The sequence below is a fragment of the Lissotriton helveticus genome, chromosome 1_1 (assembly GCF_964261635.1).
Source record: "Lissotriton helveticus chromosome 1_1, aLisHel1.1, whole genome shotgun sequence".
NCBI lineage: Eukaryota > Metazoa > Chordata > Amphibia > Caudata > Salamandridae > Lissotriton > Lissotriton helveticus.
Genome location: NC_136057.1, coordinates 2,993,124 through 3,015,296, shown reverse-complemented (window position 1 = coordinate 3,015,296; position 22,173 = coordinate 2,993,124). Strand labels below are relative to the sequence as shown.

At 41.4% G+C, this 22,173-nt stretch overlaps 1 protein-coding gene across 1 annotated transcript; it reads right to left on the bottom strand.

Annotated features, from left to right (window-relative positions):
• Positions 1-9,512: 9,512 nt before the first annotated feature.
• Positions 9,513-10,454, bottom strand: LOC144756986 (olfactory receptor 5V1-like). The gene has a single exon (XM_078646350.1). It carries the CDS (start codon positions 10,452-10,454, stop codon positions 9,513-9,515), a length of 942 nt encoding a protein of 313 aa, XP_078502476.1.
• Between the last annotated feature and the right edge of the window lie 11,719 nt (positions 10,455-22,173).

Genomic DNA, 22,173 nt, shown 5'->3' with positions numbered 1-22,173 from the left:
GAAGCCCCTGCTCAAGTAGAATTACTCAAGCAGCAGAAAGAGGCAGCGCCCTCTTGCACTGGAGGAAATGCCATTCGCGCAGATTTGTATAGCACGGGACAAAAACCCAGCACTAAAAATCATCCCTAACCAAGCAAGGTAACCCACTCTGCCGCTCGCAGTACTCCACAAACTACTCTCTGGCTTAATCACGGGTATTTGTCCCACCCACAAAAGTGGGGTACCATTTTTATAGGAGGCCTGGTGAAATACTTGGTGGTAGGGAATTTGTGTCATCCCAGTGATCCCACAACTTTCCCAAAAAGAAATGTGAGGAAAATGTGATATATTATCTACCTCTGGCTGGCAGTGTGTGGACCTGCATTTGGGGGGCAGGGTGTGAGTAGTGACATGCTGCCGGTCTCTGTTAATTTTTTACCTAGATTTGATGTTTACATTCATCTACCGAGCCCCTGTTCACTGGCAGGTGATACAGACTCTGTCCCCTCTGCTTTCAGGTTCTTCTCCGCTCTGATCCAGGCTTGGATCACACAGGACACGTTTCCTCTTCACAGCAGCAGCACATTGCAGCATCACTCCATAGAAAATGATGAAGATTCCTGACAACATATGACACCTATGCACCCTGCTTACGTAACATGAGTACTCCGGCGCTCACATGGGTGCTGACCTTAGAACCTTCTAAGTTTGAAAAGGGTGTGCTCAAGTCCTCTCCTAAGTGTTATTCTTTAAAATTCCAACCACAACTGTCCCATAGGATTGTATGGAGCTTGTGGCTGTGTTCTCACACTGCACGCGTCCCTCGTGTGTCCCCTGTGTCACTACCTTGGGTGGTTCCTTGGGGTCCCAGCGATTCTACATGTTCTAGGCACTGTGTCCAGTCAAGTCTTGGTTGTTAAACCACGTTTTTTATATATGGTTCGGTCTCCCCCTGGGGCCCGCTGTGTAGTGTGCTATTTACTGTCATTCTAGTACTGTATTATTGTGTGCCTTGTTCTCTGATCTAAAGAGGTTAGTCGAGAGTGTTTAGTAATAAATACATATATTTTATATATACCTTGTATGGTTCTTTTTTCATTTGGTCATTCACCACCCCCAGCGCCTTGAGACCCTCACGGGTATGTAGTGCACTTAACAAATGACCGATTGATTGATTGATTATAATCTGGTAAACCAAGCTGCTTTACATTCCTTTGAGACTTAGCCTTAAAGCTGCTCTCATAGCTACCACTAGGATAGCTTTCAATAAAGGATGTATTTAACCTAATCATCAATAAGGGTCATTTGGACTGGTACAAGGTGCCCACTATATCTAGTGGACAGCAAATACCAGGCCAACTTCTCACAGTACTAGTTTGCTAAGTTTCCCTGGCTGCCGGATGAGCTAGGGTGCAAAATCGACAGCGAGGCAAATTGAGAAAAAAGGGTCAGTTTTCACTGGACAAATGTGATGTGTTCATGTTGCATTTTATGCCTTTTCCTGTCATGTCCACTAGGCCTACCCACACAAGTGACATACCATTTTTACAGGGAGACTTGGGGAATTTCTTGGTGGGTGGAAGTTTGTGACTCCCACAAATTCCAGACATTTCCATCACAGAAATGTGCAGAATGTTTTTTGTTTTTGCAAGGGATTCTGGGTTACAGAACCTGATGGGAATCACACAAGTCACCACATCCAGGATTTCCCTTGGTGTCTAGTCTTTGAAAATGTTCAGGTGTGCTAGGTTTTCTAAGGTGCCGGCTGATCTAGGGACAAAATCCACTGCTAGGTACAATGTGAAACAAGCATTGAAAATGCATTCTGTCTTGCAGTTGTTTGAGTTAGAGCTGTTGGCATTGTAAATGGCCGTGCCTTTTACCTATGTGATATGGAATGTATATGGTGTGTAGTGGAATTATGTGTGTTAAATTGGATTAGTTAGTTGTGTAATTGTGTGGCATGGACTTATGTGGTGTGGTTGGATTAGTGTAGTGGAATTATGTGGATAGGTAATATATGGTATTGAGTGTAATGTAATCATGTGGATGGGATTGTGTGTTATGGAGTCAAGAAAAGGAGAGTGGAATTGAGTGGAGGGAGGTTAAGCAGAGTGTCATGCAGTAAAGCAGAGTGGATTGGAGCAAAGCAGAGTGGAGTAAATTATAGTTGAGAAGAGTAATGCTGAGTGGAGATGAGCTGAGTGGTGTTGAGGAAAGCAGCGTGGTGTGGTGTAAAGCAGAGCGGAGTAATGTGGAGCAGAGTAAAGTGGAGTGGCATGGAGTAAAGCAGAGTAGAGTGGAGTAAAGCAGAGTATAGTGGAGTAAAGCAGAGTGACATTGAGTGGAGTGGAGTAGAGGAATACTGGATCCGTGGAAGTTTTTGGCTCCCCACAGATTACAGAACTTTCCGTCACAGAAACGTGTATAAAATGTGCAACAAAACCTGGTGCGAGCCATACAAATCACCCCATCATGGATTTCCCTGGTTATCTACTTTTCAACAATGTACAGGTTTGCTAATTTTCCCTAGGTTCCCACTGAGCTAGAGTCCAAAATCCAAAGCTAGGTACTGTGCAAAAAAATGGTCCGTTTTCAGTGAAAAAATGTGACATGCCCACATTGCGTTTTGGGCCGTGTTTTGGTCATGTCCACCAGGGCTACCTACTGAAGTGAGGTATCATTTTTGTTGGGAGACTTAGGGGAACACAGAACAGTAAAACACACCTATTACCAATTGAATTGCTATGCAATTCTGCCTCCCAGATGTAAGAGCGTGTAAAAGTCAGACATTTTCAAAATGATCCTTTAACTCACACGCTGCTATAGGCACCCACAAAATTGGGGAATTTCCATGTACCCACTGCAACTAAACTCCATATGGTGTTCCCATTTCAAAAACACATAGGTTTCTTTGATAGCTACTTTTCACTCTTTATATTTTACCAAATGAATTGTAGTATAACCGGTAAACAATGAAAAACCATTGCGAATCAAGGCTCAGTTATTGGATCTGGGTACCTCAGGTTCTTGGTGAACCGACAAGTCCTCTATTTCCCCACAACCAAAAGGATCCCACAGATTGAAGTGTGTATTTCTATTAAATATCTGCTGTACTTAGTAGAAGTTACAGTTGAAAATGTAGGCACAAATTAATGTTCATATTTTTTTATTTCAATTTTTACTTTCTATAAGGAAAACTTGAAGAATCTACATAAATGACCTCCTGCTGTATTAGGTATTTTGTCTAATTTATAGAAATGTATAGCTTCCAAGAATCCATTATTGGTGTTACATTCATTTCTACCACTAACTGGAAGCAGGTTTAAAGCACAAAAAATAGGAAAATTATCCTATGTCCCACTAAAATGGCAAAACTGTGTGGAAAATGTTGGTTTTCAGACAAAAGTCTGCCTGTCCTGAAATCAGGGAAGATGTGATTTTAGAACCGCAAACCTTTATTGATACCATTTGCAGGGAAAAATAAGACACGTTCTTCTGCAGCACTTTGTCCCCCCCAAATTTTTTTTGCTGTATTTTGGCTAACTTCTGGGTCCCCTTACAGAGGAATCAACAGACCCTGGGTACCTTTTGTATCTTCAAATGTGGCATGGATACCTTATGTGGATACCTCATGTGGACAAAAAGTTGCAGGGACTTAAGCCTAAGCTATTCCAAATAGCTAAGAAAAGACTTATCATGGGGGACCTAGCAGCAAATGGTTAAAGGACACAATGGGCTGCTTGAATCCCACAAAGTATATACAACATATCTCGAAGAGACAGCATATGCACTATCTAGGCTCTACCTAAAAAAACATTTTTGCCACCTGTCCCAAGCAGGGCTGGCTGACCCCCAATGGTGGACGGACACCCAGTCAATGGTTTCAGCTGGCTGATGCTGCAGTAGAAACATGGCGAAAGGAGCTGGGAAGTACCAATTTAGAACAGTTGTTCTATTCTGGAAAATTCCTATGAATCCTTGTAGTTTCTATGCTCAGTATTTATAGTCTTATCCATGTCTCAAAGCTCCTGCCATCTTTGTTCCCTCTGTGACTCCTCTCCCATTAATCAACTAGAAGAGACTCCCTCTGCAATAGGAGGTTGTGAGACAAGACTTGTCTGCATGTGCACAGGAGTTACATATGAAAACTCTGCTTCCGTGAAAGAGTGATAATTATTAAGGACACAGAGGTAAAGATTATGCTTTCTCTTTCTTTCACTGTATTTCTCAGCAGCCAATGAAAATGTTTAAAACATATAACAAACTGCATTTCCCATGACATTACGCTGTGTAACCACCGATCACAGACCTTCTGTTCATATAAGGCACATTAACTACATCTTGCAAGCCTCTTTCTTTGCAGCAAACGATGAAATAACAGCAACATCTGTAAAAAGTTCCAGCATTGACAGCTTTCTCAGCAGCCATCTTAATGTCACTGATAGTTCAAACATGAACCAGGACACAGAGTGTCAACCTTGACCAAGGAGTTGAAAAGGATCACTCTCCTTTTTGTTCTGCACCTCGAAGAAAAAAGGAATCCATAATACCCTTGGAAAACACCCAGAATATAAAGGCGGGAAACATTATGTAACAATTATAGCAATGCCAAATGGACGGGATAATCTTCGCCTCTGTGTCCTTAAAAGAATTGAAAATTATTGGCACGTATGCTAGCAAATGTTTTATTCTATTACAATACCAGAAGCTTCAGATGATGCTAGGTTAACGCTCATCAAAAACTACAGAAGTGATATTGTCCACAGGTTTATATTAGAATTGTTTAAACGTAGCTTCAGAAGACCAATCAGCAGGTTCGATTTCATCTTGAATAGTTGAACCCAGAATGTATGACATAGAGACCAATGCACCTCTCACAGAATGAGCACCTCATGCCCCCCAGCATGTTGATCAATCTCACTGCTGAGATGTTGTCCATCTAAAGGAGTATGCAATACAGCACTGATTTGGGTGAAAATGTTAAAATTGTGAAGGACACCGCCAAACGTTCCAAGCAATTGACAACATAGGGCTCTATCACTATTTCAGGAAGGGATCTGAAGATGACCCTGCCATTCCAGGCATCCAACGAGTACCAACCACCAATGGAGTTTGTCACTCACTGTGTCCTTCAGAGGGAGCTGGCCCGTGTAAGACAAACCCTTCTGAAGGTGACGAATCTTCAGGCGTTGAAGAGCCCGATAGTGATGGGGCCCGGAATTATGGCTTTAATCGATGATGCCAGAAGGCCAACAATGCAGGCGATATTCTGCAGGGATACCACCTGCTTGGCAAAGGTTGACTCAATTTCCTTCTTCAAGTGGCACAATTTGGATTTGGGTAGTTTCAGTTTTGCCACATGGAAGTCTATCACAAACCCCAGAAATTCCATTGACTGGGAGGGACTGAGAACTGACTTGGGCCTGTGATGATGAAGCCCAAATCCTGAAGAAGTGAAACTGTCACTTGTAAATGTAGGACGACTAGGGACATCGACTGAGCCATGATAAGTATGTTGTCCAGGGTATGCAGACATAATATCGATTCAAAAATATAGAATGGCACAAATATAGAATGGACAAAATATCGAATGGACAGAATATAGTGGTGAAAAATATAGTTTTGAAGTTAAGTGATTTAATTTGGATTTTTAAAATATAGAAAATTAATATATCGAAGTATATATCATAGTAATTAAGATATATCGAATTTGTAGTATTATGAATTTTTTTAAGTGTTTTTTTATGTTATTTAATTTTTGTGTAATTTATTTTCCGTAGCGGGTTGTGTGTTTATCGGGGAATAGGGTGGGAAGTAATTTAATTGTAATTAATTAAGTATGTTAATTTATGTATTGGTATTTATTTTGAATTAATTATTAATTGATTATTAATTTGTAATTAATTAATGTTTAATTGGTAATTAATTTTTAATTGGTAATTAATTTTATTGAATTGATTAATTGATAATTAATTAATTGTATTCATTTATTTTCTGTAGCGGTTTGTGTGTTTATTGGGGAAAAGGTGGGAAGTAATTTAATTGTAATTAAATTAATCATTTTTATTTATTTATTGGTATTGATTTTTTATTTATTGTTAATTAATTGTTAATTGGTAAATAATTTGTGTTAATATGAAATTAATTGTAATGTCTAATATTTATTTGTATTTTTAATTGATTAATTATTACATAATTTTAAATTTGTAATTTAGTTTAATAATTTTTTTTATTGGTATTGATATTTAATTTATTTGTTTTAATATATTAAATGTTTACTTTCCCTACTGTTAAACTCACTAGAGTGGGAATAGTAATTTTTACCCCTACGCTATCCAACGCTTTCCCTACTGTTGCACTCTCTGGAGTGGGAATAGTAATTTTTACCCCTACGCTATCCAACGCTTTCCCTACTGTTGCACTCTCTGGAGTGGGAATAGTAATTTTTACCCTTACGCTATCCAACGCTTTCCCTACTGTTGCACCCTCTGGAGTGGGGATAGTAATTTTTACCCCTATGCTATCCAACGCTTTCCCTACTGTTGCACTCTCTGAAGTGGGAATAGTAATTTTTACCCCTATGCTCTCCAACGCTTTTCCTACTGTTGCACTCACTGGAGTGGGAATAGTAATTTTTACCCCTACGCTATCCAACGCTTTCCCTAATGTTGCACTCACTGGAGTGGGAATAGTACATTTTTACCCCTACGCTATCCAACGTTTACTCTACTGTTGCAGTTCCTGGAGTGGTAAACCTCTTGCTATCATACATTAAAAATATTGTATATTTTTAATTAATATTATGTTAATATATATATATATGTGTTAAAAAATCAAATTGTATGTTTATTTTTTTGAACTTAAAGTAATTATTTAATCATTTAAAGGTTTTTAAGTATTTTTAAGTGTGTTTTAGTTAATTATAGTTATTATTTCATTAATTTTAAATTACTTTTAAGATATTTAAATAAATTCAATATTTTGACTAACTATATATTTATTTCGATATTTTTGATTCGATAGTTTTGTACTAACCTGTTTGTAGATAGGACTTTGATATTTTTGCTTTTTATATTTTTACTACGATATTTTTTTCTTCTATATTTTTGTATTCTATATTTTTTCAGTGATCTGTCGTCCAGGTAGATTATCAGGTGTATTCCCTGCTCCCTCAGGTGGACCACCACTGGCTTCATCAATCAATCAACCAATCAATCAGAGTACTTGTGAAGCGCGCTACTTACCAGTGAGGGTCTCAAGGCGCTGAGGGCTGGGGGTGCCACTACTGCTCGATGAGCCAGGTCTTGAAGAGTCTTCTCAAGGCGAGTAGGTCTTGGGTCTGCCGTAGGTGGGTAGGGAGGGTGTTCCAGGTCTTGGCGGCGAGGTAGGAGAAGGATCTGCCACCGGAGGTTGACCGTTGGATGCGGTGGACAGCGGCGAGGGCGAGGCTGGCAGAGCGGAGCTGGCGGGTGGGGGTGTAGAAGCTGAGTCTGCTGTTCAGGTAGGCTGGTCCAGGGTTGTGGAGTGCTTTGTGTGCGTGGGTGAGGAGCTTGAAGGTGATTCATCTTGTCAACGGGGAGCCAGTGTAGGTCTCTCAGGTGGGGGGTGATGTGGCTGCGGCGGGAGACATTGACAATCAGTCGGGCAGAGGCGTTTTGGATGCGTTGTGGTCGTCGTAGGTGTTTGGCTGGGATTCCTGCATAGAGTGCGTTGCCGTAGTCCAGTCTGCTGCTGACGAGGGCCTGTGTCATCGTTCTTCTTGTTTCTGTCAGGATCCACTTGTAGATCCTGCAGAGCATGCGGAGGGTGTAGTAGCAGGAGGAGGAGACGGCGTTGACCTGTTTAGACATGGAGAGTGAGAAGTTGAGGATGAATCCTAGGTTGCGTGCATGGTCGGTGGGTGTTGGTGCTGTTCATAGTGTGGTCGGCCACCAGGAGTCGTCCCAGGCTGAGGGGATGGGTTCGAGGATGAGTACGGTGGCGGGCCAGTTGCATGTTGACGATTTTCTCGATGACCTTCACCGGGAACGGGAACAGGGAGATCGTCCGGAAGTTCTTGAGGACCTTGGGGTCAGCCTTGGGTTTCTTGAGGAGGGCATTGATTTTGACATATTTCCAGCTTTCCGGGAATGTCGCTGTTTCGAAGGAGATGTTGATGACTTTCCGTATTTGGAGTGCGATGGCAGCGTCTGCTTTGTTGAATATGTGGTGTGGGCACGGGTCTGACAGAGATCCTGAGTGAATGGAGTTCATGACCTTGCGTGTCTTGTTGACGTTGGACCAGGTGGTCAGGCGGTTGGCGCCGGTGGTGTTCAAAGGGGAGGTGGGGTCTGGTGCAGTCGGGGCGGTCATGGTGTTGAAACTGCCATGGATGTCAGCGATCTTGCGGTGAAAGAAGATGGCCAGTGAGTTGCACAATTCTTGTGAGGGCTGTATGTCGTTGGCATTAGCGATGGGGTTGTAGAGTTCCTTTACGATGCTGAAGAGCTCTTTGCTGTCGTGTGCGTTGTTATCCAGGCTGTCTTTGAAGGAAGATCTCTTGGCTAATCTGATGAGGTGGTGATGTCTGCGGGTGGCGTCCTTGTCGGCTGCGTGGTTGTCCAGAGTGCGTTCGTGGAGCCATATCTTCTCCAGTTTCCGGCATGCACATTTGGAGGTCTGCATCTCATCGGTGAACCTAACTTAACTTAACTCGCCTGCGAGCAGCAAAGAAAGAGGCCATCGAAATGTGGTCAATGAGACTCATATGGACAGATGGGCTGTGATTGGTGGTTGCACAGCGTGGTGTCATGGAAAATGTAGAATGTTATAAGTTTTAAACATTTTAATTGACTGCTGAGAAATACAGTAAAAGAAAGAGAAAGCATGATCTGAAGCCTCCGGGGCTTTAATAAGACTCTCAACTCAATATGATTCAAAACCATGTGGAAAAACAAGCATTACTTGATGCCAAAGAGAGATCTGGAGCCAATGTATGTATGTATGTGATGGTATATGCTAGGCCTGTACAGATTTCAATTTCCCCAGAGTAATTGGAGTAATTTTGGTAATTTCGCTTTTCTCTTTGACACAGAATTAGCGCATTTAGAGAGTGTGTGCAACAGCACATGTTCATTATTCAAGTTCTGCTGCATTTAGTCATTCTTTCTTGGAACAATACACATCCTGTCATCCATTTTGGACATGAGGGTGCATTTTTGCACTTAGAAATATTACAAAATGAAGAATAACTCTTCTTGCTTAATCGAAGTGTAAATTTGTGGGATTCCGAGGTAACAGCGTGTGATTGTGCTACATGGAATTACACGAGTTGGACAACTTCTAGTATTAACAGAGAGCTAACCTAGCTACAAAGCACTGGAGTGTTGTACAAGGGGGGGAGGACATGAGATGTCTGTATAGTGGTGATTTTTTATACATCAGCAGAGTGAGTTTGGTGACTATGTAAAACCTATGTTGACACAGAAGGCAGGGAGATTGGCAGAACAGATCCACGGCACCTTCCAGCACTCAATCATCTAAATCTAGGTTCACATTATGTTACTCTCTTTTCTACCAATAGTTTTCTTGACCGCCTTCTTCATCTCAGTGTTTCGGAGACTATAGATCATTGGGTTCACCAAGGGAGTCAAGATGGTGTAAACCACTGACACAAACTTATCAATGTAATATGCGTTATTGGTTGTGGGTCGCAAATAGGTGAAGAGTAGAGATGCATAGAAGATCATAACCACAGTCAGGTGGGAGGCACAGGTGGAGAAGGCTTTGGATCGGCCCTCAGTAGACTTGATGCTCAGGATGGTGGTGATAATGAATGTGTATGATACAATCTTTGTAAGAAGTGCCCCAAAACCAAAGAACCCACCAAGAGTAAAGATGACCAGGATGTTGATGAATGTGTCAGAGCATGAAAGCTTCAGCAGAGGGGGGATGTCACAGAAAAAGTGCTGGATCTCTTTGGAGCTGCAAAACGAGAGCCTGCTCATCAAAATCACATGGACAGAAGAGTAAATGTGTGCAAACACCCACAAGCCAGCAGCCAACCAGGAACAGGCACGCTGGTCCATGATGCTGCTGTAATGCAGAGGGTGACAGATGGCAATGTAGCGGTCATATGCCATAGCTGCCAGTAGGAAGCACTCAATGGACACCAGGCTGATAAAGAAATGGAGCTGGATCATGCAGCTAGAGAAGGAGATGGTCTTCTTCTCAGCTAAAAGGTTTGCCAGCATTTTAGGGACAGTGACAGTGGAGAGGCAGCAGTCTAGGAAGGACAGGTTGGAGATGAAGTAGTACATAGCGGTGTGAAGATTGGCATCTAGGTGTATTACGGTGATGATGAGGATATTCCCAGCCAGGGTACTCACGTAGGTCAGTAGAAATATTATGAAAAAGAGACCCTTCACCTCGGGAATGGATGACAGGCCCAACAGGATGAATTCATTCACCAGAGTTTGGTTGACCATGTCCATAGTCTCCTGGGCTGGTGTCTAAAGAGGAAAATTATATTATTAATGATAGAACACCATTAACATGAAATAAAACAATCTTGATAGGCATAGATACAGTATTTTACAAGGTCCAATGGGTGTGTGTGGCACTCGGGGTGTGTGTATTCTTAACTGGTATTATCTCGAATTTAGATTCAATTTGGGTGCTGGCGGGTTGCTACCTCTGACCTTGGGAAGTTGTACTCGAATAGTGACACAAATAACATTGGCAAAACGTGACAATATAGCCCGTTGCACTCCGTTGCGGGACCAGTTGTCTCCAATACAGTTAACCTGTGTATTCTCAATAAATCAATATGATCCACAATAATTTCAATGTTTTTAATCTTCATTCATTGTAAATTAATTGTTTCAACTGTTCCATCACAGTCAGAATTCCAGTATCAACATTCCTGTCGTTATGTATACAATCCAGAAATGTTCTATGTCATTTCATCAATACCAATTCCTTTCAAATCCCTATTGGGAGAGGTGTGGCGCCGCGGCCGGGGTGACTGACGTTGGAATCTGTGGGTCACGGTTCGATCCCCGGGTCCGGCGGCAGGTTAGCCCAGCACCATGTGACTCTGGGCAATAGCTTGCTTAATCTTCCCGACGGCCCCCAGCGCCTAGAGACCCTTACGGGTGATTGTGCGCTTTACAAATGTGGATTATTATGTATTTCGTGCTTGCGCACTTCATCAGGGGAAATGTACATTGAATCTATAAATAAAATACAATTGGATATGTATAAATGATAAGGAAGTAGACAAACATTAATGTAGAAGACGCAACAAGATAGTGCTTATCCATGCTTGTTGCATGTAAAATGCTGATGTTGCATGTGCACATGGTTGGTATGGTGAACAAAAAAAAAATGAAAGAATACTAAGTGAAATTGAAACAAATTTCAAACAAGCTCCGTGATTGTGAAGCGCCATGCAAGGGTCGGTAATTCTAGGGGAGTGTTCAAAATACATGTTTAAAGAAGATCGTAAAGTGTGTGAAGAACCGGTCAAAGAACAATGGCCACACGTGAAAGTGGTGCATAATAATAACAATGTTCGAGCGAAAAACACAAACGGTGCTAGAATCTATGCGTGTACCATTGACACAGTAAAGTGACACAGTGCTCTGAAACGATAACGAAGTACTTGTGAAAACATCGTATGGGATGTTAGCGTCTGCACGAGTGACCCCAAAAGGCAGTGACCTTTAATCGGTGCACTATGTGATTACCCGCAGAAGCGGTTCGCCTGGAAACAGCTTACCGGTAAAAAACTTTAAATGTCCTCGAATCCGTCCATGTCCGTCCATGTCAGTGTTAGGGTCGAAGGTAGAACGCCACGCATGCGTGTGGCTGCTCAATACATAGTAAACGCAGTATAATGGGTGAGTGAGGGCTACAGGGATGTGAAACTTCAAAGACTGTATGTAAAAAAACGCATAGGTAAAAAGCAGGGAAAAGGACATGTGTAAACAAACGTGTGACAACGGGGTGATGATAGTACAAAATCTGGTGATGATGAAACAAACAACTCATGTGCTGATTGGTCAAGCATATACGAATATATGCACTATAATGTCTCAAAGAGTGATATTACACCATAAGAAGCAACTACATTCCATACGATCATTTAACCCTTTCGGGTTAAACAAATCCAATTTCTTGATCCAGTACATTTCAGGTTGCAAGAGTCTCTTTCTGTTGTCAATGCTTTGTTTGGCAGAAACAAACTACAGAACCATGTATCTGATTTGACATACATTATGGTTGTTAGCGGCAAAGTGTGCAGCAACCGGTGCTTTCATTGACTTATTTCTGATTTCTTTGAGACATTATAGTGCATATATATGTATATGGTTGACCAATCAGCACATGAAAAGTGTGTTTCATCATCACCAGCTTTTGTACTATCATCACCCCGTTGTCACACGTTTGTTTACACATGTCCTTTTCACTGCTTTTTACCTTGCGTTTTTTTACATACAGTCTTTGAAGTTTCACTTCCCTGTAGCCCTCTCCAAGATGGCCGCCACACTCACCCATTATCCTGCGTTTGACTTTTGTCATATGTTTTTTTTTACACAACACGGAGGCGAAACTTATTCATTTACATTGTTCTGGGTTTACGATCTTAGCCACCAGAATATGTCTTAGGCTGATGTTCCCGACCTCGTGGCCTTGGTTACACATTGAACGACGGGAACCGATTTTTCGGGTTAGTCCGTTTTCTTTTACTATGTATTGAGCAGCCACACGCATGCGTGGCGTTCTCCCTTCGAGCCTGACACTGACTTGGACGGATTAGAGGACATTTAAAGTTTTTTACCGGTAAGCTGTTTCCAGTCGAACCGCCTCTTCGGGAAATCACATAGTGCACCAATTAAATGTCACTGCCTTTTGGGGTCACTTGTGCAGCCGCTAACATCCCATACGATGTTTTCACAAGTACTTCGTTATCGTTTCAGAGCACTGTGTCACTTTACCGTGTTAATGGTACACGCATAGATTCTAGCACCGTTGGTGTTTTTCGCTCGAACATTGTTATTATTATGCGCCACTTTCACGTGTGGACATTGTTCTTTGACCGGTTCTTCACACACTTTACGATCTTCTTTAAACATGTATTTTGAACACTCCCCTAGAATTACCGACCCTTGCATGACGCTTCACAATCACGGAGCTTGTTTGGAATTTGTTTCAATTTCACTTAGTATTCTTTGATTTATTTTTTTGTTCACCATACCAACCATGTGCACATGCAACATCGGCATTTTACATGCAACAAGCATGGATAAGCACTATCTTGTTGCGTCTTCTACATTAATGTTTGTTTACTTCCTTATCATTTATACATTTCCAATTGTGTTTTATTTATAGATTAATTGTACATTTCCCCTGATGAAGTGCGCAAGCACGAAATGCATAGGGATTTGAAAGGAATTGGTATCGATGAAATGACATAGAAAATTTCTGGATTGTATACATAACGACAGGAATTTTGATACTGGAATTCTGACTGTGATGGAACAGTTGAAAAAATTAATTTACAATGCATGGAGATTAAAAAAATTGAAATTATTGTGGATCATATTGATTTATTGAGAATACACAGGTTAACTGTATTGGAGACAACTGGTCCCGCAACGGAGTGCAATGGGCTACATTATCACGTTTTGTCAATGTTATTTGTATCACAATAGATACAGCATTGCCAGTCCTAACAAAAATAAAAATACATTGGAATAGATAGAAAGATAGATAGATAGATAGATAGATAGATAGATAGATAGATAGATAGATAGATAGATAGATAGATAGATAGATAGATAGATAGATAGATAGATAGATTGATATGAACTGAAAAAACAAAGGTTAATGTGTCACAGATAGATTTCAGTGAAAATGTCACCTAAAAATCACTGAGATGCACAAGTTAACTGAAGTAAAAATAAGTTGTGTTCCCACCATGTACAGTGTCATAAGTGATGTTATCAATTATATCATACAACATGTTATGAGTGATGTAATATAAGAGGTCACAAGCCATGTGTGACATGGGTGTGTGTTATGAATTTCAGGTGTTTTTTTGATGAATATGGTATTTTTAAGTGACTATTACATCATTTTAACCTCTGATTTTTTTATATATGATCTTTATTAGTTTTGAGAAGGTAACATCATTGACATTTGCATGACGATTCAATCGAACATTGAAATTATAATATTGCAATACATTTGCATGACATAAGCGGTGTACAGGGAAACACTCATCTGGAAAGCATTAAAGTCCATTCAGTTGGCTGGTATGCCACTTCACTCTGTGGTGCAGCAAAGCTACACACAGTGATACACTATGATTAGGATACCCGAAGAGAGAACCAGCCATTGTATCTCAAAGCCATTTCTCCATTGAGTCATATACATTTGCAAGAGAATTGGACTTGAACAAGAGGAACAGCAAAGAGAAAAAGAAGAAAGGAAAGCAAAAGAGAAAAGGAACAAATGATCTTTTCATGGAGCCACCGGGGGGTTTGTCTCCACTTCTGGCGACTGTGACTGTGACTTCTCCGCCTTGGGCTTGCCCATTGCACTGTGTACAGGGGGCGACAGGCCGGGTGTTGGTCTATTTGTCTTCCAGGGGTTCTGGGACTGTCAACGTTTCTGAGATGATGAACCTGTGTGGCTTAGAGGTGGAACGGTAGGCTAGGCAGTCACGATGACACAAGGAGCTGGACAGGGAAAATATGAGCCCTTTTGGACCTGGGGTGCCTCGCAGCACGGACCTCCCCAACAGCAGTCGTCCTGCTCAAAGGAGTCCCGGAATTCTTCACACCATGCGGTGCAAGCAGGGGGCCCAGACTGCGAAGTTCTATCTAGTGGAAGCGTGTTGACCCCTCTCACTGGCTCCCCATCTGACCCCATGCAGTCCGCAGTCCTGGCGCAGGTTTTTGTTGTGTTGCTGCCTCGTGTTCCCCCACGGAGCGTGAGTAATCAGGGGATCACAGAGGGCGCACAGCCCTCACAGGTGCCATTGTGTGTGGTCAGATGAATGGGAGAGCCCAGTCCCGGTTCACTTCTCCCAGCCCGGAGTCAATGTAGGGGCCGGGAACTCAGGTGTTCACTCACAGTCTGTATGAGGGGGCCTCAGCAGGCTTGCAGGCGCCTGTCAGCCCCAGAACCCCGTTCACCCCAGGATGTGTCACCCCGGGCACCGGTTTCGGCATCAAGCAGGTATGCGCTGCTGCCCAAAGCCTCAAAATGGCATCTCTGGCCTTACGGCCCACTTCAGGTCGGGGGGCAAAATATTGCGATACAGATCCTGGTGTCCAGCCGACACGAGCAGTAGAAATCAGGACTCTCACAGGGTTGACTTGTCTGTGCCCGGGAACACCGGGCTTCAAAGGTGCCTCGCTCACGCAGACTGGAGTCATGGCCCTCAGCAGAACTCCTGAGCAGCCAACAGCACAAAAATCATCAGGAAGCGGTGCAGTGAGCCTTCCATCTCCGCTCCCATGCCATGCAGGATGGTGGGCTAGGCGAGGAGGAAAAAGGATTTTTCTCGGCAGGTGCAGGGCGGAGCTCAGAGCTCTGAGATCGCTCTCGTCACCATCTTGGCCACACCCCCATTAACCTCTAGATTTTACACTGAATTGCTAAGGTTTTTTTATGGGACTTTTTTTATTACAACATTTTAAAGTCACTTTAACCTATGTAATAATGTAAAGTATATCAAAATATAAAAAGGAGGCCTATTGTCTGTATGAGTGGATGAGTCATCACATCAGCACATATAATAACTTATCTATTGCCGGTCAAAAAGAAACAGAATATTTGATCAATTAACCACAATATAACATATTCCTTAAAAATAAACACATGGCTACATATAATTATTGCCACACAATTATTTTAAATAATGGACACAACCGTAAACATTTGGGGCAGATTTACAAGCCCCTTGCACCACTTTTGCGTCACATTTCCCATGTTAAAAGTGATGCAAAAGTGGCGTAGGGGGCTTGTAAATCTGGGTTCTTGTAGGAACAAGCAGCTGGGTACTAGCTGACAGCACCACCGAGACTAGTGACAGAATTAGTATTGTATATTCCCCACCTCAAATGACCTGCTGCTAATAGATCATGGAAAATATAGCAATTTTTTTGTGGATGAGAGGCAACATAAGTTAAATAAAGTTACAGAAGCACAATCAGATTGAAAAAGTGAGTCTTGTGTTGGTATTCTTCTTTTATTTTCAGTTGTGTTTTGATATGCACAGAGATAGAATCAGCCAACGCGTTTCGCCCAGTGACTGGGCTTCTTCAGGGCGATAATTTGTTAAATGCGCAAGTGACTCGTCAAAGTTGAACCATCTGATATGTGGTTCCGAAGCGGTCTTAGTTAAGGACAAGACAAAACTCCCTTGTTGGAGAGTGTTCTTAGATAGCAGAAGCGACCTGTTGGTCTTGGAAGCTGGATCTATTAAGAGGAGCCATGTCCGGTAGTGGTCCTTCCACCCGAAAGCGTGTAGCACAGAGATATTATGTTGCCTCTTATCCACAAAAAATTGCTTGTAATCTGTCTGTGCGTTCCCTGCTGGCCACATCACACTTTAATGTGTAGTGGGTTGTGCCCCTGCCCTACTTAGAGCACCACAACAATTACACCTCATATCAGTGTCAAACCATATCTCCCACCACTTGATCCACACCAGGCACAAATAGGCACCTCCCAGCCTCTCCTTAGTTTTGTAAATGCCCTGGCGTCTCTTATGAGCCAAATACACTAGTCGTTCCCTCACACCACTAGGCGAAAATAGCCTGTAATCTAGTCTTAACAGAAAACGGTTATGAACAGCAAGTTCATCAGACACCTTGACATTTCCAGAAAATTTCACCTTGCAAAACCAAGAAACATTATAACCAACAGGTTCATCATGCACACTTTTAAGTCCTCATCCTTCTCCAATCCTGCCATCCACTCATTTACAGAAATACATCCCAACGTGATGGCACAAACCTTGACATCTTCCTCCATCCACCACACTTCATCACCATTACTTGACTCAGAACTATCATTTCTCAATCTGGATAGATGGTCCGCAGACATATTGTTCACTCCAGGTATATACTTGACCACAAACCTTGCACTGCATCAATCCATTTATAGATATGTGAAGATATGCAGTCCAAACCCTCTTTCCCAAAAACGTCTTGAAATGGATTATGAACTGATTGTACTCCAAACCGGAGACCTCACCTCTTTTCCAATTGTGGAATAGCGTGATTCTTCCACTTTCAATGATCTCAATGCAAACGCAATCATGACCTCACTGATATTTTGAATATGTTTAGAACCCCACCAAGACCTTTATCATTGGCATCCATGACTAATAATAATCCACATTTCTAAAGCGCGAACAATCACCTGTAAGCGTCTCTAGGCGATGGGGGCCATTAGGAAGATTAGGCAAGCTATTGCCCAGAGTCACATGGTGCTGAGCTAACCTGCCGCCGGTGCCGGGGATCGAACCGTGATTCCCAGATTCCAGCATCCGTCAACCTGGCCGCGGCACCACACCTCTCCCCTACATGACATGGTAAACCAGGTATTAAAACTTTTAAAAGATTTTGCCGCTTCTATTTGATGTCCTCAAGTTTGTTTTTTACAATCTTCAGATTAACCAAATCAAGTGCCATTTATGAGAAGTCCTCTTACACTACAGGACTCTTTAGCATAAGTCGGACTATGTCTGGCATAAAACCCTGCAATTCCTAAAAAAAATATAATTTTTTTTTAGTGGGTTGGATTAAATTCTGAAAGGCATTGACCAGTTCACCCTTCGGTCTTACCCCATTACCAGTGATAATATACTCTAAATATAATATTTCTGGGAGACAAAACTTTTAATTGATGGTAATCCCACTGTAATAGAAGATTATCAGCACCTCTCAAATCTTGTGCATATGTTCCTCGAAAGTATCAGAGAAAATGAGGATGTTGTCTTCAAACAACTTTATACTGGTTAAATTCCCTGACAAATTAGCCATTAGTCTGTGAAAAAGATAGGCAGCAAAACAAATCACAAATGGTATCTTAAGAAACTTAAATACCCCAAAACGAGCTACAAACACAGTAAGATCTTTGAATTATTTTTACAATTTAACTTTGTGTTCAGCCAATTTTAGATCCAGAAGGGTGAACAGTTTGGCATTCCCTAACAAACTAATCATTTCCATGATGTTAGGTAGGAGAAATGCATCCTCAATTACCTCTTTATCAAGATGCCTAAGATTAATACTAAGCTGAATATCTCCTGAGCTCTTGGTAGCCACAACAAACTGGTGCAATTCATTAAGAGACTTCTACGGTTTCAATGATAGATTCAGCGTTGAGATGTATGTTCAAAGGGAAGAGAATGCTTTTTATTCTTGAAAGTGTTTCAACCCATATTTTCTAGCTCCTCTCCAAACAGTCTACCACTTGAAAAAGTAATTTTTAAAAAGCATATTTTTTGGGAGGTCAGTCTTCCATCCTCTCACATATAACTACCTCCGAGCAGCCACATTCTGACTTGCAGGTAGACTGCAAAAAGTATTATCTAAGAAACACTTCAAGTGCATTTCCATAGCTTCCAACAAGTGGGCTATGCCTTATGTCCTATAGAGGAGTGGAAACAGCTTGACCACAGACAGAGATGTGACATGCTTCAGGGCTGAATTAGTGATGCCTCCACTCTCTTATTGATTGGATCTTGGCTCACAAAATCATCAGGCAGCTGGATAGACTGACCTGTTTGATTGGCGATGTAGAGGGTCAATACAGACCATGCACATCTGCACTCACTTGAAACACCTGGATTATTGAACTGCCTGAAATTGTCGCCTTTTGTACAAATCTGTAGCTCATCCAAATGGAGATTCACATTTGAGAAGATATAAGAAATCAGTCCATTCAGCTCTTCCTTCTGGTGTATTCTTTGTACTCAGAGAACGATTCTCTAGTTTATCAGTATCACAGCTGGGCAAAGGCCAAGTGGAAGAGATCAAAGATGAAGATGAACAGGAAGATTGACATGAATCAATACCAGCAGGCAAAAGAGTACCACTCTCCTATGGTTGATTTTTAAATACATCAGAGATGGACTTAATCATAAGCTTGAGCTGCTTACCAGAAACATTATGAGCATCCCAAGAAAAGCTCCTCCTGAAGGGATTGTTAGCTGGATCAGAGGAGCCCCTTCCCCTAGAGGGAGAAGAGGACGGATGGCTGCGATTCTCGCTGTATTTCATCCACTTTGAGCTCTAACACACAATCCAAAAAAAGAGAGAGAGCATTTATACCCCAGAAAGAACCTCTGAACAAAAGAGTCTCTACTTTGAAGTCCAATCAAAACAATTCTTACACACATTTGAAATATAAATATAGAATCTGACTTTTGAAATACATATCAAATTAAAAAAAATATTGTTTTCCCTCCTCTATCAAAGGAGGCATAGAGAAAGCAGTATCCAACAGGCAGTTAAGAGGGCAGCCCTTAATCACATGCGCCCCACCCTTTTTTTTTATTATCCCCTAGTTTTCTTAAAAGAAAAAGAAAGTATCTGCTATGTTGTCTGCAACTGAAAATTAACACTGTAGCAGGAGAAGCAAGTAAGGAAAGAACTTTAAAGCCATATGCAAGAACATCAGCTGGAATGAGATCAAACAGAAATGCTTGTCCCAACACAAAAATGTAGGTAATCTCTACTACCAATGTAAGATGAAGGTGGCCAGACATAGTACTGACCTTCCCAATGAAAAGCACAGGCCCTAGCACAGTAGAGTAAAGCAGGCGTCGCCAACATGTAGCTTATGAGCTACTGATAGCTCTCCAGCTACTCCTAAGTAGCACTCCCATGTGCAGACCTGCCAAATACATTAGAAGCTTTTGCTAGGTTGAATTATTATATGTGTACCAAAATTGAAAAATGTGTATTCGAAATAACAATGTGTGTATTTACAGAAAGTGAGCAAAGCTTGAGGAGTGACATAAAAAGTCAGCTAGATTCCACTGAGTTGCGTATGTAGACGGAATAGAGCACAACACACAGTTTGCAATGATTTCTAGCACCAGCAACTTGTTCTCTGCTGTAAAATCATCACAAACTGCACCACACTGCACAACAAGGGTGATGTTTATTTTTACCACTCAAGTAGATTTTCTACTTGAGCAGCAGTTTTTTCAATGCAAATGGTCACGACCTACTGTGACCGACCACATTGAGAAAAGTCACTGGAAGGTGTGCACACTAGGGGATCAAAATTCTTGTCTACCAACTTAATGTTGGTGAGCCAGGTGGCGGAAAAGCTCCACCATACAAAGATTGGCAGAGTTTGACCAGAACTTTGCTATACTTGCATGTAGCGGAGTGATCAAAACTCTGCAAACTCCGCCAGCGGAGCAGAATTTTCTGCCCACTCCTACTCTTGAGCTGATGTTTGCAGAGATTTATTAGTAACATTAACTTTGTGCTGTGGCATTGCAGCTATGGGTGCTATATATCACCCATGTAGAGACATTCCACGTTGATAAAGGATTTTTTAAATTACTGCTGGGAACCATGTCTAATGCATTGAGGTAATCACTACAGGTAATCTGGTGGCCACTAGCACTATCTCATTTGATGTGATCACTAATGTTAATAATTGAGCTTCTGTTTGAGTTTGTCCAAGCAGGAACCACAATCCTAGTCAGGGTAAGTAAGATACACAACAAACATTAACCTGTGCTGACCTTCTGTGACCTTGGGAAGGAACTGGAAGGCTTAACATAGGAGGCAGTGTGTAAAGTATTTGTGCACACACACACACACATACACACACAGGTACACACACACACACACACAAACACACACATACACACAGTAACACAGTGAGAACACCACAAAAAGATACCATACCAGTTTAGAAAAATAGGTTAGTATATTCTGATAAAAACAAGTCCAAAGGGCAAATATCCAATAAGTACAAGCCGAGATATGGATTTGAAATGATAAGGGACAAACATTGCTTACCAGCAAAATAGCACTTTGGGGTTACTGTTGGTTGAGCTGTATTGGGACAAAATCAAGAGTTCTGGCTGCTAGTGACAGAGTGTAGGCCTGCTCCTTGATTCATGCAGGGCCTGCTGGACAAGGAATCATAATCCTTGTCACAGATCGATATGTAGTAGTGGCAATAAGTTGGTTCTCTGTAAAAAACAGCAAGTTAGGAACCCAAGGGTGATGCACCAGGTTATTCCATGCTGGAAACAATGTGCTGGTATCCAATGTTTCTGCAGTATAAACTCTCTTGGTTTATTTTATTGGTACCTTGCCCTCTTTGAAGTTATGTATTGGTACCAAGTGTTCCGCTGATATTCTAATTAATCTCTCTATAGCTGTTCAGTAGTTCTCCGGACCTATTTGGATCACATACGAAAGAGAGTCCTTTCTCTCTCTCTTTATATGTATTCCTACTTATATTTTTATTTTTATCTCTTGCTTTTCTTTCCTCCCCCTTATTTCATTCACTATTCATCTTTCATTACCCGTTTCTCTCAGTGCGTCTCAGTTTATTTTTACATTCCTTTCCCCAGAGATATACGTGTAAACAACTGGTGGAATGTTAACTTGTATATATTAGAATGTATCTGCTGTTTTGTAAATAGATAGAATTTGGTAAAAAAATAATAATTCTTAACTAGTAGTTATGTACTCTTATGAGACGTCATTGTTTTTTTATTTCTCATATACTGTCTTCTTTATCTTTGTCCATTTTTAGTGTATATTTAATCTGTTTTGTAAATTAATTCTCTTTTGCTTCTCTTGTCTTCCTTCTTCTTCCCTCTCTTCCGCGTTCTTTAATAAATCTTCCCTGAGTGTTATATATTTCTTGATTTTTTTGGTCCTCATAGACCTTATGACTGTTGGGTTACATATGGTGCTGTTTTTAATTCTAAAATGTTGTCCAATGATGTACTCTGTTAACTTTGTTTGTAGTCATTATGTATACGTGTTGCATGTTTGTGTACTTAGTAGTGTTTTATTTGTACTCTTTCAGCCCTGATGAAGTTCCGAAAGGAACAAAACGCGTTGGCTGAGGCCTTTAAAAGATTAAAAAATAAAGGACGTATTTTTCACAAAATTGATAAGCTCTGGACTTTTATCTTTGGTG